At 36.3% G+C, this 19,817-nt stretch overlaps 2 protein-coding genes across 2 annotated transcripts in view; both read right to left on the reverse strand.

The window, feature by feature from the left end:
- LOC129941576 (uncharacterized) overlaps positions 1–19,817 on the reverse strand; it is a 160,252-nt gene that overhangs the window by 81,415 nt on the left and 59,020 nt on the right. The gene's annotated exons all lie outside the window — the stretch shown is intronic.
- The window catches only part of LOC129951881 (uncharacterized), a 99,367-nt gene continuing 84,815 nt past the window's right edge, over positions 5,266–19,817 (reverse strand). Inside the window, exon 3 of the mRNA XM_056064239.1 lies at positions 5,266–5,430. Coding sequence (XP_055920214.1) covers positions 5,266–5,430 — 165 coding nt within the window. The remainder of the gene's footprint in view (positions 5,431–19,817) is intronic.

Here is a 19,817-nt window from a genome sequence, read left to right on the forward strand (position 1 = left end):
AAGAAGTAACCCAATTGAGAAAAACCAACAAAAAAATTTGAACCAAGTCAGGAAGGCCTGCAACGCCCATATTCGACGGATCTAACTTTTGATTGATTCAAAATTAAGACAAAATATGCATTCCTGACAACAGTACTTGCACAGGGGAATGGTTGAGAGTTGTAAGTCACTAGGCCCTGGTTCACAACGGACTGTTGCGTCACCTAATGTATGTATGTATGTATACTGCAGTATATGAGACCAAGTTTTGTTCACATGTTGTAAAGCCCTAAAAGTTCATACATTCCTGGCATTGTTCTCAAGAGATATTTTTCAAATCTGGCAAAATCACTGTGTTAGCTTTTTCACACGTCCTACTCTTTAGGTCTCAGAGCGGATGGAAGATAGAATTTTCCAGCCCATACCCAAAAATTTGTATTGTCCTCACCTAATTTAATTATTGACCAATTGTACTCTCTTCTGTATTTAATCATGGAGAGGCTGGTTAATTTTCAGCTCAATAAATATCTCAAAGATCGAAACCTTCAATGACCGACAGTACGCAATAGGTCCACTCGTGGTTCATCTCACCGAAAAATGGAGCAAATCTTTACATCGTTTTGGAGAACGCGTAAGATTATTGCACTTGATATTTTAAAAGTATTGATAGGGTTTAATACCAGACTCTTATCGAAACTGGCTTTTTTGGGTTAAAAATTGTCTTTCAGACTGTCCAATACAGGAGGTGTTTTATGGGATAAAGTCTGAAAACATCATAATAAATGCTGGTGTGCCCCAGGGCTCTGTTTTGTCCCCAATACTCTTTGTCATTTGTATTAATGATCTCCTGTTTTCAGCTTCTAATCCAAATTTAATCCAGAACCACTTCATAAGCTTTTTAATCTGTCCTTCTCCTCAGGTCTCGTTCCGATCGGATGGAAAAAAGGGTCTTTCTTCCAGCCTATTCCCAAAAAAGGCAAATATTCCTCATCCTCTAATTACCGACCGATTGCACTTACGTCCCATCTTACCAAGGTGATGGAATCGCAGATTAATTATCAGCTAAAGAAATATCTTGAAGATCGAAAGCTTCTTAATGACCGTCAGTACGGCTTTCGAAGCAATAGGATCACAGGTAATCACACGGTTCATCTCACCGAACAGTGCAACAAAACCTTACATCGCTTTGGAGAAAGTAAAATTATTGCACTTTGTATTTCAAAAGCATTTGATAGGGTTTGCATCAAGCTGTCATATCGAAAATGCGTGCTTTCGGTTTTCATGAATCCCTGCTTCATTGGATTATTAATTACCTTTCGGATCGTTCAATACAAGTAGTATTGGATAGATTCAAGTCTGAAAACCTCAAAATAAATGCTGGTGTGCCCCAGGGCTCTGTTCTATCTCCAACACTCTTTCTCATTTTTATTAATGATCTCCTGTCTGCAACTTCTAATCCAATACATTGTTTTGCTAACGATATTACTCGTAGCTTTTCATATTCAGTTTTAGACTCACATCCCTCTTCAAATGTGGAGCTGCAACGACAAAATATTAATATGATAAGCTTATTAAACAGCACTTTTCGGAAACCCAAAGCTGTCTCGTGTTATCAAAGCGAGATAAACCCCTTTACTTACTTAAGCCTCTTTGCAAAGTATTGAATGTAGAACATTTAAATTGATTGCCAGTAATATCATCGTACCGCTTTTTATCCCCTTTAACAGTTCAACCGTAATACTCAGGCATCAAAGAATGCCTTATCACTATACCCTCGAACTCAACTTCGGTCGCACTGTAAAGTAAAGAGATTCGTTCTTTAGTCGTACTACTGGAATGTGGATTACGTTATCATGCTTTCCCTTTCCCAGTCGTTGTGATATTGAGGAATTCAAAATCTGTATTCACTGACACCTCCTTTCAACGTAAACGATACCCTCATTACCAAAGACAAAAACACATTATACTTAATCAGAAAGTTATTAAGCAGGTAAAATCGTCTCGCGAAAATTTGTACGCTAATGAATTTGAAAATTGCAGGGACAATATCAAATAAGAGTTTAAAGTTGTTAACAATATTTTGGCTTGTGCAGGTTTTCAATGTAATAGTTTTGTTTTTGAAACTTGTTCGTCACATGAAGTTTTCAAATGTTTATTGTCGCTTGATAACAAACACTCAAGTACCTCCGATGATGTAACCAATAATCTTTTTAGTTTAAGCCTACTTGTGTAACAAGAGTATTACTTGGGGTATTTTTCCAAAATCCTTAAAAGTTTCGGAAATTATACCGTTGTTTAAGAAAGGCAGCAGAAAATGTTTCAGCCAATATAGACCCATTTCCATACTTCCTTCTTTCTCCAAGGCATATGTGACGGTTTTAACAAAAAAAGGAATACCATAGCTTTATATATTAACATGACCAAAGCGTTCGGTATGATCAATCATTATATTCTTTTGAACAAACTTTATAAAGCTGGTTTTAGAGTTGAAACCCATTACTGGTTTGCCTAATTTTAAGCTACAGGACTCAAAAAGTAAAACTTGGAAATGTCTTTAGCGAGTTCATGAATATAAGTATTGGTGTGCCACAGGGTTCTGTATTAGGTCCAGTTTTGTTTTTATTATATGTGAATTCCATATTCCAGCAACATTTAAGTAGTAGTGTTACGACTTTTGCCGATGATCTGGCTTTTACTTACGAAAGCAGTATCTTATTTGAATCATTAGTTGAACTACAAAAAGACTTGCAGGTCTTAGCACAATGGTTTTTAAAACATGAGCTATTAGTAAGCAAAAAAACAAAGCTTATGATTTGCAGCTTACAAAATGCAAAGCAATTAATTGGGACATTTACTTTCACTCTGCAGAATGTAAGAAAATTTTCACGTCGACACAAACAAACAAAGGACATTGTCGAAAAGCGTAGTAGGGCTAACACTAACCATCCCGTTTTAGATTTGAACAGAAACCTTTTAGTGACGATAGAAGATCAGCTACAAAGATGGAAGGAGCACTTTTGTTCGTTGCTTAATGATGACCACAATTCAGAATTGAATCCACAATTGAACAACATGCGCAGATCTTCTAGGGGTATTGACACCATTCCCCCTACAAGTGCAGAGATAAGTAATTCGATTCAACTCTAAAGAAAAACAAAGCAGCTGGACTTGATGCTATTCCTGAAGAATTCCAAGAAGCAGACCCTGAGGCAGCTTCCCGTATTTTACTTAAACTCGTGCATTCTGTTGAGGAGAGTGAAACTTACCCAAAGGACTGGAAGGATGGAGTTATTGTAAAGTTACCAAAGAAAGGAAACCTCAAAAACAGTAATAACTGGCGCGGTATCACAGTTCTGTCCGTTTTTCCGAAGTTAATGGCAACTATTATTCTCGAGATGATTAAGTCCAGGATCGAGTCTACCCTCAATAGGCACTAAGCAGGGTTTCGCAGTACCGATTGTGCGTTGACCCATCAACACCTTGCGAATCATACTCGAACAATCATCTGAGAACCAATCACCGCTGTACCTAATGTTTGTAGATTTTGAGAAGGAGTTTGATTGTTTAATTGTGGTTGTTATTAAATGACCACGGGCCAAAGCACACAAGTTATTCTAAGGCAGGCGACCATAGAGGAGGTCGTGCTGTTAAATTATCTGGGAAGTTTTATCGTTCTCGATGGCGGAACCGACCTGGATGTGAACAGTAGAATAAACAAAGCCCTTAGTGCATTTGGAATCCTTTCTTCTGTGTGGAACTCAAGCAAAATACCGCTACGTACCAAGTTGAAACTCTTCGAATCCAACGTCAAATCAGTGCCGTTATATGCTTCTGAAACATGGAAATGCTCTGCCAATATCTCGAGCAGACTACAAGCTCTATTCTAAAGATCCGGTAGCCGCAAACCATTTCTAACGTTGAGCTGTGGAATAGGACCGGTCAGAAAAAATTGGAAGTAGACATCAATGGAATAGCTTTGGATAGGCCATAAACTGAGGAAACCTGACTACAATATAGCAAAACAGTCCGTCCAGGGTAATAGACGCGTTGGGAAACCAAAGACAACTTGGAGGTCATTATTTTTGAAGGAGTCTCGGTCTCATGGTATTCAATCGTGGCCACAGCTGAGGTCAGTTGTGATGAATCGGGATATGTAGAAGGATCTTGTTGCTGCCCTATGCTCCAGGAGGAGTTAAAGCGCTGCTGTACTTGCAGCCGGACAACATATATAATTCGAAACTCAAATTTGAACAACTTGGGGATAAATAGCAAATTTTTCGTTAAAGTTCGAATTTTAAAACATCTTTAATATATTTTTAATCGTTTTAAAATATGTTTCAGAGACTCTACAAACAAGACATGTAACATAACCTAAACGCATGACCTTCAAACAAAAGATGACAGCAGACAAATAAACCAACCAAACAGTTCTTACTTATTTTAAAACTTAATCAAAATCGCCGAGGTCGTTTACGAAATAGAAAACCAATATTTCAATTATGCCAAAGACACAAATTATAAATTGGAAAATAACTTTTTCTGTAAAAAGTCTCTATCTACTATCGAGACTTGTGTATACGTAATGGTATATTATTCAGATGCCTATCTGTCCGGAAGCAATTTTCATTTGTGGAACTTTTGCTGCCTCCTCGAAAATTTCGATTTTTTCTTCAAACTTTTCAAGTACACACAATCAAGGTATATGCGGAAATGGATGAAGGAAGAGGTACTCCAATGGGTATAGTTTCATTTTATAGTTCCCAAGCGGAAAAGCGCATACAATAACAATATAATTGGAAGCAATCACCAAAAAGAAAATTTATCTGCAACAAAGAACTTAACCTTTATAATAGAATGAAGAACTTTCTTTCCACAATGGCTGCTGCGCTGCTTCTGCTTTTCTTGACGATGACGACGATAACCATGAGACTATGATGATAATGATGATGGTCCGTAGAGTGAAGATAAAAATTGCCTGCAATAAATCAGAAAACCACACATCTCAGCGTCGTCGCCGTCGCCGTCGCGTCTGTCGGTACGGTAGTGCTTTCTTATTGTGGCCTTTTGCACCAAAAATAGAATTTCAACCTCAACACTCTCAATTTGCAGCTATGGTTTCACATATTTTAGCCTTGATGCTTTTCCGTTTTTGTACTCATTTTTTCTTTCAGTCCAAATAAAACTTTATGCTTTTTTGAAAGTCAAAAATAGAAGCAGTATCCAATTCTATGCTATGGAAACAAGAATATCCTTTTGTCTTTGCATTCATTATATTGCATGTTGCATTTATGCTGGTATGGTAGTGCGCGGTCGGTGCAGTAGTGATGGTTCTGGTGGTGGTGGTGGCGTTGGGTTGAAGTGAGGTGGATATGTGACTCTGACTTGTTGGCAGTTGGCACATCCTTTGTGTGTTGATTTAGCACACGAATAAGCATTTCTCTGCACATTTGACTGAATAAATTGGATGTTTTTTTTTTCAAACTTGTAACATATAACAAGAGTGTATAAAAAGGATAAGGGACATAATAAAGGATGCACTGTACAGCACACACACTGCATATAGTATATACATTGTAAAAAAGATTACGTGACAAAGGTAGGGTGGTCAATTTCAGTTAACATACTCGTAACTACATCAGAGAGTGGCGCTGCATGTAGTGACGGTAATCCGTAGTATTAAAATGTTAATTTCTACATTTTGAAACAAAAAAAAACATACACCAGCTACCTTACCTACCTTTAAAACGGAAGTGAAACTATAAATCTAAATGACATTGTCCTGCACACTACACAAATAAAGGGTGTTTTTCTTTCAGGTATAAGACTTTGAAATGACCGCCAAGTCTGCTTCGGACGTAGTTTGATCTGAAAGTCCATTTTTCGATGACTATTTCAAACATTCATACGCGTATAACGTCATTAACGCGGTGAATGTTGTGTCATAAGCGGTCAATTGGCTTGGATTTATCGAAATTGACTAGAAACGTCAAATATTTCCAAGCGGCCTTAATTCGCATTATTTAGGAGGCCAATACAGGGGTCTGCATTGCGTAACTTGCTATGAGTTACTAAACACGTTTCCTGTTGCGCCATTTCGTGGAAACAACAGGTGTTCATTTAATGAACCAAAAAGTCAGTAGCCATAGCTCTGCAAAGTTCTGTCCAGCATCGTTTATGAGGAAAACCAACAAAACTTGAAGATGAGCATAACACCAATTCTGACACTTTTTGTTTTTTGACGTTTGTATTCAGCGAAAAGTGAACTTCATTCCTAAACATATTTCGATATTTAAAATTACCATCAGAATAATGATTTTCAAAAAAAAGCACACTTTGAAAGAGATTTTTAGGCATCGTGCATTCATGTTAAAATATCAAAAATATTAAATCACTTGACAGCTGGCCATTTTGTCAGCTGTCATCCAATAAAGTTCTATACTTTTAATGCAAAAAACACCCGTTGTAATGGCATGAACAGAAAAGTGGACAAAAGTATACAAAAAAGTTAACATAAAAGTCTTGTTTTCATCTAATAAATGGAGGGAAGTAGTGAAAGAGTGGACATTGAACAAAGAAGTGTGTTGAAGCTTTAAATATTCATGAAATCCACTTAAAGTATAAATTATTATATCCTTGGTTCTGAGTTCATTTTACCGCACAGTCATTGAAAATCCATTTTATATACACAAAGTATAAAAGGGAGGGCCAAGGACAAGGCCAAGCCAAAGACAAGAACAAGAACATAGAACAAAGTGCGGAAAAGGAAAAATGTGTAGGGGGTGTAGGAATATAACTTCAACGACACAAAATCGGTAACGTAGCTGATGGTTGGAGTTTGGGGAAGAAGTCAATCGACCAACTGTTGGCGTGAGTGTCTGAAGGACAAATCAAAAATTATATCCCTTGATAGTGGCCTTTCTCCTTTACTATGTATATAGAAATACCTTATATAAAGGGGACAGGATTTATTGGTAATTCCTTGCTTATATACGAAAACATAGTGAAAAACTTAATAAAACACACAACACAACACCACCCACTGTCCATGTCCACAAGTCTTTCACTATCAAAGTTCCTTCTTCCTTATCTACATAAAACATCAATGCTTCAGGTACTATAACAAATTACTTAGACTAAAATGTCCTTGGGTGATGTTTCAAGGCAGCTATACGAAACGAATACCTTATACTACAATAAATGGAAAACTCTGGAGGAATGTTAAGGACAATTACAATATTCTACCAAAATTGATTTGTTGAAGACTTTTGTTGTTTTTGTTGGTAGCTTAAGGCTCACCTGACTAGTTCGATCTGCTAAATGAAATAATTGCTAACATTTGTGACAGGAAGTTCAATAGAGAAGAACCTTTAACAATAAATAAATATATGTACAGGACTCTTGACTCGTGTTGAACACTTAATTGAGGCACTTCAACGATCATCATGAAAATTGCAAGATTAGTCATTTTGGTTTGGAATTAGAGAATTCATCAGTGAAGTGATAATTTATATATATCGAGGGTAATAAAATATTCAGAAATAAGTTTTGGGATATGGTGATAAGTAAAAATGAGCTACCATAATGATTATTACCGTTAATAACTTTTATAGTAGATAATTATTCTAATTTACTATTTTTTCTTGCTTAAGTCAAAATGATTTCTTCAGAAATAGTTGAACAAATTAAAGATTCTTAGAAATTAGTAGATTAAATGGGATTTTCAATCAAATACAATCTATATGTCATTCATCTGTCATTCTGGTTTGCCTACAAGCTGAAATGTCACTTTACACGCACACGTTTACAGCTTATATCAACATGCACACGTTCACAGCTGATATCAATTTTCCACTAATTTATCATGCATTGATGACAGTGTTCAAAGACAAAAAGTATGAAAATGAGAGCAACGAATTTAAAAGTGCTTACGTTACCTTAAATCGACAAGTTTTTTGTAACAATTAGTTTTTAATGGAAAATGTATTAAATCTGATTCAATGTGGGAATTGTAAACTAAATCGAAAGGGTTAACATTTTTTGTTTCATTCTGTGTAATTTTTCTTACACTTTTTTGTTTCACGTGAAAGCAACCAACGACAGACGAATTCATGAATAAATGTGATTTAAATAATTTATAAACCTAAATTATCTACAAATTGTAAACTTAAGGGTAGAAATAAAGCTTTAGTTAATCTTAAGGCAGTGAAATAATCTTTTTTATTGTCAAATTAAGAGGAATTAAGCACTATTCACATGAGCACGACCAACGACTAACGAATGAATGAACGAATATTCGTTGACTTTGACATTTCTTTCACATGAGAGTTTTTAATTCGTCGCGAATGAAGTTTGACTTTGACAATTGACCAAAACAAGAATGATTTTTTTAGGTTAAGTACGTGCGATAATTTTATTCGTTGTTAGTGTGGATAATGTGGAACGTGAAAAGTTTGACAGTTCTGATCAACTACAATTTTCTTCGCTACGAGTAAATTTGTTTACTTAAATTTATTTATGTATATATGATATTAAAAAGTTAAAGTATGCATCATAAATCAAATAGAAACTATATTGCCATCGTTTTGTTAAGAATTTGTGTGGAAATATGTCTCCAAGCTCACATTTTGTAATTCATATGTCGTTGTTTGGTCGCGCTCATGTGAATGCTGCTTTAAAGAAAACAAATTGTTCTTCGTGAACTACAATCTTGTTGTAACGAACTGTCAAACTAAATTCGCGTTCCACATTCAATCCACATTTTAACGAATAAAATGATCGTGAGCGTCTTAACCTAAAAGTTTAAGTTATATTCTAGTTTGTGTTGTGCATCTGTAATGACGAAAAACAAGCATTGGTTGGTCGGTGGAAGTTTAAACTAAGATTAAGTTAAACTTGAACTACAGTTGAAATGTCAAGTTCATCTACAACGGTTTCACAGTGAAGTTCAAGTAAATAAGCTTTGTAGTTTTCTTTTATTCCGTGAAAAAGATTAAGACAGCAACAGGCCATTTTCTTAACTCTGCTAAATAATCAAAAATATATACAGAGTTGATGTTTAAATTTGTTTCAAAAATTATAAATATAACATAAAGCTAATAGAGTTTATTCGTATAAACACTTCATACATTGATTCGTAGGATGTTTTACGTTGATCTTCAAAAAATGAGTTTCTTTTTCTGCTCATCACTGAAACCAATGTTACCCGCAGGAACAATATTATCATCGTCGAATACAAGACCTTCCAACAGGTCAAAGGTCAGCATGGAAAAGGCACAGCCATCTACTTGAAGAAAAAGGTCTCTTTCAGCACCAGCGAAATTATTATCCCAGGCCTTCAAACAAGCGAACCTACAGTAATCGGCGTATACTTCAAATGAGGTTCCTATAAAGTAAACATCAATGGCGACCTCAACATACTCAACAGTGTCTTAAAACAAACAACCTATGGTCTAATTGGTGGTGACTTCAATGCAAGGCATCATATGTGGGAGGATACTGCTATCAGTACTGAAGGCCATCGTAGACTGGTTGGAACTTCACAGCGATGACATTCTTTAGCTGTACTGTCGCAACCAAAGCAAACCTTTCCTAACGCTCCATCAATTTTAGATATTTTCCTATCAATTTCTAATTTTATATTCTTCCAGATATCAGTAACTTCACTTGCTCAACTGAGCCAAGTGACACTGACCACGAAGCAGTTTTGCTTTCGATAAAACTCAACCAACCAGCCATCCCAAGCAGACTTCATAAATTCTAGAAGACTCAACGTCGAGAGAATGTAAAGGCACATCGAGCAATACTTAGTACTTCCTCCCGAAAACAAAAACCTCCAGCCAGAATAATGTAATTTATGGTGGTGTCGGAAACTCACTTGACGTCCTAAGGGTTCTCGCGACAGCCAAGGATAGTTACCAACATCTCTTGGAATGTTTGTATTCGCACAGACAAAGGTTGAGGAAAAGGCTACAAAAAATTAACCAAACGGAACTCAACACAGTGAATCAGGAAAACCGGACACTGAAAAGCGAACTCAAATGCGTTAACAACGTGTTTCAAAACTCCATTCGACACCACAATGACAAATTTCTCAAGAAGAGATTACGAGAAATCAAACCTGAACGATACGCCTTCAATGATATCAACCACTTTATAGGAACAAATAAACCACTACCGGAAGTCATGATGGACAACATTACTGAGATTACATCATTTATTGAGAAAGTGGAAGCCTTTGCCAACCACTTCGAACGCAAATTTACCCCCAACCCTCCTTCTAACCCACTTTTCATTGACAAAGTGGAAGATTCCATCCAAACAACTCTGGCTCCCACTCCAGAGAGAAGTGTATTCAATGAAACCAACTTGGGAAATGACCGAATTGACAACCCATACTTGAGCACTACAGAGGAAATATGTGAAATAATAGACTACTGCAAACCAAAGAAGTCAACAAAGCCGGATGCTGTGTCTAACTTCATCCTGAAGAGGCTCCCGCAAGCAGTGAATTGATTCCTGAAAATCGGCTTCAACAACTGCCTCAACAACTACTGCTTTTATCAAATATGGAAAACTGCTAAGATCGTGGCAATTTCCAAGCAAGGAGGTCGGAATAGCATCTCTTAAGAGGCCCGTATCTCTCCTGAGCAACATCTGCAAAAACTCCTGGAGGAACTCATACTAAGGAAATGCTGTGAAAGCAGCATAGTTCCTGACATGCTGTTTGGTTTTCGGGAAGAACACCCCTTGAAGAAGTTTCAACACGACACGACGCTTCATCACCACAGCTCTTAATAGCCATCGTGTCACCGTTGGATGCCTTCTGGAAGTTGAGAAAGTATTTAATGGCGTATTGATTGAAGGCCTTATCCATAAACTTTACAGGCTTGGCTTTCCAATAGCACTAATAAGAATATTTGTTCTTTTCACTCTTCCAGATAATACTATGTAGGTGCAATTGGAGAAATGGATCAAGGATCGAAGCTCAGCCCGTTTCCATACATCATCCTGACATCTGTCCAACCTAACCCCGTCAACGGCTAGATCTGCTCCTCACATGTCACCGTGAGGAAAGTAGAAGCACACATTCACTGTCTCTTTGACTTTTATCATAAATGGGGTATTGAAATCAATGCAGCAAAGCCGGAATTCATCTGCTTTAGAAGGCCGTCATTTGTAGTCCTTAGAGGTTCCCAAAATCGACAATAAACTAAGAAACTAGAAGTTAAAACTCTCAGATGGATTGTCACTTTCAGCCAAGAAGACCGTCCAGTACCTGGGAATTTATTACCACGAGCTATTAAGCTATTATTAACCGCACGCCCAGAAAGTTCTTAGGAAAGCCAGCTGGGCCTTTCATCGTGTGCATCCATTGATGAAGAAGACCAATGGACTAAGTCAAGAGAACAAGATCCTGATGTACAAATAACTGCTGAGACCAGCTATTGATTACAGCTTTCTCGTTTGGTACACCATCTACAAAACGGCCATGAAACAGCTAAAAGCATTCGAAAGAAAGATTCTGAGAATCTGCACTGGGCTTGTCTTTCATAGGGAGCGGCAAAAATACTTTGAATACAACCAAATCTATTCTGAAGCTTACCTTATACTCTTGGCTAAAAAGCTAGTAGGTAACTCATCTAGCCACCCGAAGCAACTAATAAGAAGGATGCCAACCCAACTGCGACTTCCAGAGCCCAGGTACCTCAGCTTCATGGACATTATGGATGAAAACATAATTCAAGTCAATAACGAAGATACCGTTGCATTCTTAATTCAATTCAAGCTTTTCCGACACAGAACTTTTCAGCCAAGAGTTTGAAGCTTATAGGTTGGTATTGCAAAGGATTTAGGTGGAAGTGTTCTCATAACGGTAAAAATACATATTTCTCTTCTTCTGTATATGTTCCATTTGAATTATTAGTTGTACTCGTATGTGTAAAGATAATGGTAGAGACTAAGACTACTTTCATTTTAAACGTTTATATTCCTCCAAAAAGTTTAGAGTCTGTTTATAGCGAACTCTCTTTAGCATAAGACTTTCTTATCAATTTGTCCTGCGCTGACACCAATATTTTACTTCTAGGTCATTTTAATTTACCACAAATTGACTGGATTCCATCGGAAGACGAATCTTGCCTTAAAGCCTCTCTCTCTTCGTCACAATTGGAACTATCTTTTCTCGATAAAATCCTTCATACTGACTTACAGGAAACAAGCTGTATTAAAAACTCAAAAAATCGAATTCTCGATTTAGTATTTTCTTCTGACGATATATGTAAGTACTATTGTTCTAGAATCTGGATCACGAATTACTAATATTGATAAATATCAGCCCCCCCCCCTCCCCTTCGAAATTTTTCTTGACGTAAGTAAACATCTTACTGAACACAGTAGTTAATTTGATTACTTATATAATTTTGACTTCAGAAGAGCAAATTTTTCCAGTCTGAAGATTTAACCATTTCTAGAATTGCTGATACTTTAGCATTTTCTAATATTGACGAAGCAGTTTTTTATAAGACCCTTAATAATTGTTAAGAAAAAAATGTACCTTTTAGGAAATCAAGAAATACTAACTTTAACCACCCTTGGTACACGAAAGAATTGCGTTTACTGCGTAACAAAAGAAATAAGGCATGAACAACGTGTCTCAAAACCCGGTCTCCAATCAACTTCTCTGTTTATCTTGAATTCTTTAATGAATTTAAGTCTCTTTCTAATTTTGTATACGCTAGTTATGTTACTGATATCGGCACCTCTTTGACAGAGAATCATAAAAAAATTTTGGAAACTTGTAAACTTAAAGACAAAATCTGATGGTTTTTTAGTTAACTTCACTTACAACAACATTTCGTTAGATAAAACTGTTGATGCTTGTAACGCTTTCGCAACAAATTTCCGTACGTCATTTGTTAATAGCCCTCAAGAAGTTGATGAAGTATATTTTCATAATCTTCACTCTTTTTCGCAAACTGGCTCTAGTCCTGTGCTACAGAGTACGGTCCTTAATCTTTTATCCGCGTTAAATGATGACTGCTCAGCCAGTCCCGATGGTATTCCCCCGATAGTACTAAAAAAGTGTAGTAATGCTTTAGTTGAACCCCTTACGTTCTTATTCAAACTTTCTCTAAAAACAGGCAAATTTCCCAGCATATGGAAGAAGTCATTTCTAACACCAATTTTCTAGAAAGGTAACAAGTCGGATAAAAGCAACTAAACTACAGGCCCATTGCAAAGCTTTCTTGCATTCCTAAATTGTTTGAACAAGCTGTTTGTGAAAGTGTAGCATTTTTTAGTAAAAAGCTCATTTGCGAACAGACAGTTTTTTGTGAAAAAAGATCAACCGTTACTAATCTCCTCACATTCTCTTACATATGTTCAAACGCTTTACAAAAAGGTTATAAGGTTGACTGTGTATACACTGACTTTTCTAAAGCTTTTGACCAACTTAGCCACGGAATTATTTTATTTTAACTTGAAGCTCATGGTTTTTCACCATATTTCTTTGATTGGATCAAATCACACCTTGAAAACAGAACCTATTAGGTCAAATTTAAAAATTGTCTTTCAGAACCTTTTGTTGCTCAATCTGGTGTTCCCCAGGGAAGCCATCTTGGGCATTTTCTGTTCATCCTGTCTATTAACAATGTATCGTGATGTTTATGCTCAAGTGAAGTTCTCATTTTTGCTGATGACATATAAAATTTATAAGATTATAAAGTCTACCCATGAGTCTTGCACTCAACACTTTAAAATGCCAGACGATAACTTTTACTAAAAAACGAATCCTTAGTGTCAGCAAAAAATCTGTCGCGTCTCCACATTTATGGCTGAATCGCAAGCACCCTTCAGCTTCGGCTTCGTCCAACGTATTTATAAATTCAAAAATATATAAAAGGCCATTTCTCTAATGCTCTGAATGAAAGAAGTCTAGAAAATAAACACTTGCAGAAGCTACATATTTTTATCTTTAATTCCGTAATTTCTTAGTCTGTGATTTATAAAATTTTCAAGATTTAAGTTAAATGGACAAAATTGACAAACTAATATTAAGACATAAGAACACTTGATTACAAAGTAATCGATAATTTATTAAATAATCTTGGAGTCAACTTTCCAATAGAATTGCTTGGAAGACGAATTTTTTTGGCAGCTGGCCGTCTGAACCAATACCCACTGACAGTTGCTGTCGATGTAGCTATGAACAAAACAAACCAATTGATGGGGATTTTTTCACCTTGTTTCTTTTTGGGGTGAGTTCAGTTAATCATCCACTAGTGAGTTGACTTCAACTATGGAATTCAAATGCGAGTTGAAATTTAATTTAACTTTAATAATTTCACAGGAACTGATAACCAAAAGTCAGCAGACTTCCCTATAAACATTTCAAACAAAACTAAAACTGTCATTTTAAAAATTTCAAAGTTTTCTGTTCAAAAAAAAAAAAACGAATATGAATATATTTTTAATGTCAGCTCATCAGACTTTATTAACTCATATATAGACTGACAATTTCAGAGAATTATGAGAGTTGCTGCATTATATACATTTATATTATTTTTAAATGGCATATTATTAATTAAAAGTGAGAGTGAAACAAATAATTGTTTCCAAATGTCACTTTTAATGGCATATAACCATAATGTCAAAACAAAAATCAAGAAAAATAAACAAAGACCAAATTTTGACATTTGACAGACAACGATTCTCCCTGTTCCCACCATTTTCTTTAGAGTATGACAAAAATGGAGGATTTGTTGTGTTCAATGTTCATTGTGTAATAGATCTGTTTGTAAACTTTCAAATGATTTCAGTATTCGTTCTGATTTAACTTCTTGAACTCAAACAAAGCCTTACGAATGAATAACATATGTACGCGGTTGTGAGGGACGTCTAGCAGAAAACATTCAGGTCTCAAAAGAGAATCAAATTGTAGCAAGGTTTTTAAGGGTCATAAAGCAAAATAATTGAATATTTGTAACCTTTTAAAACAATTAAATATAGTTCTGTTCGATTTCATCAGAAGCCCTTCAACTTTTACAATAGATTCCAACTATGTTTAACAAAAAATAAAATATACAACAATTCGTTCGTTTACGAGCATACTACAGGACTTGTATAGCAAAGAATTGAACCCACGTTCTGTGGAAGCAAGGTTCCAGGTCCACGAAGCCCAATTCTTATTTGAATTTATATCAACTCTCTTCAGTTGTCAAGTACAAGTAGTAGGCGGTGTCTACTTGACATTTCCGAATTAAAGTCATTTCCACTGTTGGTTCTTAAAATGTCCCTCGATCCAAAAGTTCACTCTTGATATTTCCTCCAAAACACCCACCAACAGTCAATTAGAAACATCATGTATACATTTTACATACACATCTCCTTAGTTTTCTATCAATTTTCCTTAGTAAATAAACAAATGGTTTTTTGATGTTTCCTGTGATGGAAATGGAATAATATACATTTTGTCGATTTCGTGAAAAATCAACATTGTGTTGTATGATTTCGAAAAATTCCCACGAGAAATCTGGATATTTTTGTGCTTTTTATTTTTGCCGCCTTTTACGTCGTTGTCGTCGCTCGTCAGTCGTAAAAACATCCTTTATCCTACCACACACTGGGTATATTCTTCTTTTTTTACAAATAATAATATTTACATGAAACAAAAGAGGAACTCAAAATCCCACACAATTTCAACTCGACTTTTGAAATATTTTGTAGTTTTATGTTATGAAATATTTTGCGTTGAAAAAAGGAAGTTATTTCTTTCAATTTATTTTCTCCAACAACCAACAATCTGGCTTGTCAGATTGGGCTATTTGTTGGAAATTGAGCTATCTTTTTCCAAAATTGGAGGAAAGTATGCAGAGTGACAGTCCAATGATAATCTAGCCTTAATCTAATCTAGAGCGACATTTTGTGTTTTCTCGAATAAAATACAAGCAGACTTGGCAGATTAAGGTATTTATTGGATATTGGGCTATTTTTTTCTTAAATTGGCAGCCATGTTTATTTGGCTGTAAGTAGCCTTGACCTAGTCTTGGACGATACTTTGTGTTTCCTCTAACAACATTGAACTAGGATCACTCCATTGGGCTATTTATTTGAAACTAGTCTATCAAAAATGACAGCAAGAAATTCCGTATGACAGTCCAATGATAAATTGGGCTATAATTAGCTCAAATCTTATTTTTGACAAATAAATCATGTGAACAGTGAGCAACATTTTTCTTCATACATTCATAGTTCATGTAAGTTTAAATTCGTTAACTGTGTTCATAGAAATTGGGCTATTATTTGGGCTACTTTTTCAGCTAGTTTAGGATATGGTAACCCTGTATACAACATCAAGTTTTTTGTTTACTTTGGGCTTTTTCTATATTTTTTCTTTTTTGGATTGAACTTCAACTTTATATAGGAGCAGATATAATATTATAAGCTCAAAGAACACTGAGTGAATATGAAATAATTGGCTCAATCTCGTGAAATGTAATGGTGGATTAAATGAGAGAAGTAGTTTTGGATGGATTAATCCTACAGCTACATGTGCCCTACCAGGATTACATCTAGGTACATGATGAAAAGAAATTGTGGTACTTTTATTAGACGATAAGTAGAAAACTATTCTTGTAGATACATTAGCAGGGGGCCATATCGTCAGTGATGGAGACGAAGATATTGAAAATCCAAACACATTTGACACATATAAATAAGGCTAAAAGCTTAAGTGGGGAACTATCAAATCAGGGTCTTTTTCTTTGACCCAAACGAACGAAGAAGTTTTTCAAGAGATTATCCAGTTATTTCCTGATGACCTCTTTTAATGCTGTCACTTTATATGTTTTTTTTTTCTGCTTTATTCAAAAACAACATTTGGGATTTAACTCAAGATATTTATCTTTATTTTTTGTTTGCTATATGTAACCGGAACCTAAAGTAGTTTGCAAACTAAGGGACGTTTCCGTATTCTGTTTTTGTTTTTTATTTAATGGCAAGAAAAAAAGGAAAGAATAATTATCGAATACTCTGGAGAGTGATAGTGTGATAGAATTCCAATCTCTTCGTGATTTGGGGACATTATAGTAAAATATTACAACATTTTATGTTGAAAAAATGCCACTTTAGGTAAAGGAAATCGATTGGTTTGAAGGCTTTTGGTGGTAAAAATAAAATAGCAAAATTGGAATTTAGATTAAGTGCTGAACATTACTCTGTAATCACATTTGAAGAATGTAAGTACATGAATTTAAAAATTAAACAAAAGGAAAACATTTTTACTTCTTTTTGTAAAAACTTAGTTCTTATTTTATATTTGGATTTCCTTAAAAAATGTTGACCGGTTCTTGAGATAAAAAATTTAAGTTTCATTAAGTAACATTTTCAATTAATTTACAAGATTTTGCTACTAACAAACCCAACGAATCGAAATTCAACGAATGTCGACAACATGACCAGCCTTACCGACATTTTTTTAAACTCATCTGGTATCACTGAAGATGCACTTAATTCAATTTTCAAACATTTTGGAATGGAAGAAATTAAAAATAAACACACAGGTTTGATCGGACTTAAAATCATAGAACAAAATAACTTGCGAATTTTGAAATAATTTATCAAATAAATTAAATTATTTCACTTTTATTTGTTTTCGGAACTGTAAAACATTTAGGTATCAAAAACTGCAAGCGTCGATAGGCAATTTCAAAAATGATAAGGTAGTTTTAGGAATCGGCAATGTAGTTTATTCACTGAATGTCATAATTAAATTGTACCACGCTTGCAAAAAATTCAGTGAATCTAGTTGACTCACCGGGAGTGAGGTTCTTAGAACTCTGTAAACGATTTTTACCAATTTTGTGTAGGTTTATATTTTTTGGATATTTTATTGACAAGCTAGGAAGAGGAGTCATCTTTGGTGACACAATGGGCAGATAAAGCCTGCACGACACCATCTCCGACAACGGATTCAGGCTGATCTATTTCGCTGCGGGGCGCTAGTACGCAGTTTACACACCACAATATCCACAAGGGGACATGGAAATATCCTGATCAATCAACTGTCAACCAGATTAACCACATTGCGATCGACGCACGACACTTCTACAGTATACCGGGTATCCGAACATTCTGAGTGGCCAACATTGACACGGACTACTACCCCGTTGTAGATAAGGTACGGCTACGGATATCCCGATCCAAGCCAAAACAAGGAAGTATTGTGAGAAGTTTCGCCGGCTACAATCGCAAGAGATTTCCATGTCCTTTTCCTATCTAGTCTCTAATAACCTCTTAAGGAGTCCAAAGATGCAGCCTCTGAAGTGCTAAGTTTCACATGGCCAGCACAGCAAAACCCCTGGTTTGACCCGAATGCCGGCAAGCTCATGCAGCAAAACAACAGGCATAAAAAACGGCTCTTACAGAAGGACCAAAGCTGCTCGCGGGCTCTACGAGCAGAAGAAGAGAGAGGAACACCTGCTTCTTAGATGGAAAAAAATAGAGCACGAGAAGCGCGCGATCGAGGAGATAGAGGGATGCCACAACAGGAATGAGGTTCGTAAATTTTACCAAAAGGTAAAAAAAACCTCCCAAGGGTACCAGCCACGAACCGAAGCCTGTAAAGACGATCAGGGGAACATCGTAGTAGAACCGCAGTCGACGCTGAAAATATGGAAAGATCACTTCTCCAAATTATATAACGGCGATGACGAACCGAATTTCGCTGTAAGGGAGATAGAACCACTTAACCTAGGCGGCGCAGATCAATAATTCTGCCTATCCTGCCTTGACGAAGGGAAGATAGCTATATCTAAATTGAAGTCAAACAAAGCTGCTGAGGCTGACGGCATCGCTGCCGAACTATTCAAAGCAGCAGGTGATGACTTGGTAGGGAGCATGCACCAACTCATCTGCAAAATATGGTCGGAATCTCAGCATAGTGTGCCCAATACATAAGAAAGGAGACCCTATAAATTGCGCAAACTACAGAGGTATCAGTGTCCTTAACTCTGCATATAAGATCCTCTCTGCCGTATTATGTGAACGTCGTTAACAACCTGATAGGTCCTTATAAGTGTGGCTTCAGACCAGGAAAGTCCACTATCGACCAAATTTTCACGCTACAGCAGATCTTGGAAAAAACCCAGGAGCTTCAAATCGATACCCGACATCTCCTTATCGATTTTAAAGCCGCGCATGACAGCATCTATAGGGAAGAGCTCTTCACAGCAATGTCGAGTTTTGGCATCCCTGTCAAATTTATCCGTCTGTGGAGAATGCACGCTGATCTATCAAGGTCGGAAAAGATCAAGACAAGGCGATGCACAGCCATGCTACTTCTTCAACATCGTTCTGGAAAGATTTGTGCATAACTCAAACATCAACACTAGAGGCACAGTCTTCCAAAGGTCCATCCAATTTCTCGGATATGCAGAATATTGACATAATTGGAAGATCAAGGCGTGATGTCAATGGAGCGTTTTTGAGCATTGCGACGGAAGCGAAGAAAATTGGTTTAGTGGTCAATGAGGGCAAGACCAAGTATATGCTGTCATCAAAAAAGGACATTGGACAACGACGTCTTGGACAAAACGTCACCATGGACACCTATAACAACGACACCAGCGCTGAAATCAAACGAAGAATAACTCTTGCAAATCGCTGCTTTTTTGGACATAGAAGGCAATTGAGATGTAAAGCCCTCTCTCGAGCATCTAAAATCACCATCTATAAGACACTCATCATCCCGGTTCTCATTTATGGCGCTGAGGCCTGGAGCCTGTCAATGAAACATAAGAGAGTCTTAGGATGCTTCGAGAGAAAAATTCTTCGGGTGATTT

The sequence above is a fragment of the Eupeodes corollae genome, chromosome 1 (genome assembly GCF_945859685.1).
Source record: "Eupeodes corollae chromosome 1, idEupCoro1.1, whole genome shotgun sequence".
Taxonomy (NCBI): Eukaryota; Metazoa; Arthropoda; class Insecta; order Diptera; family Syrphidae; genus Eupeodes; species Eupeodes corollae.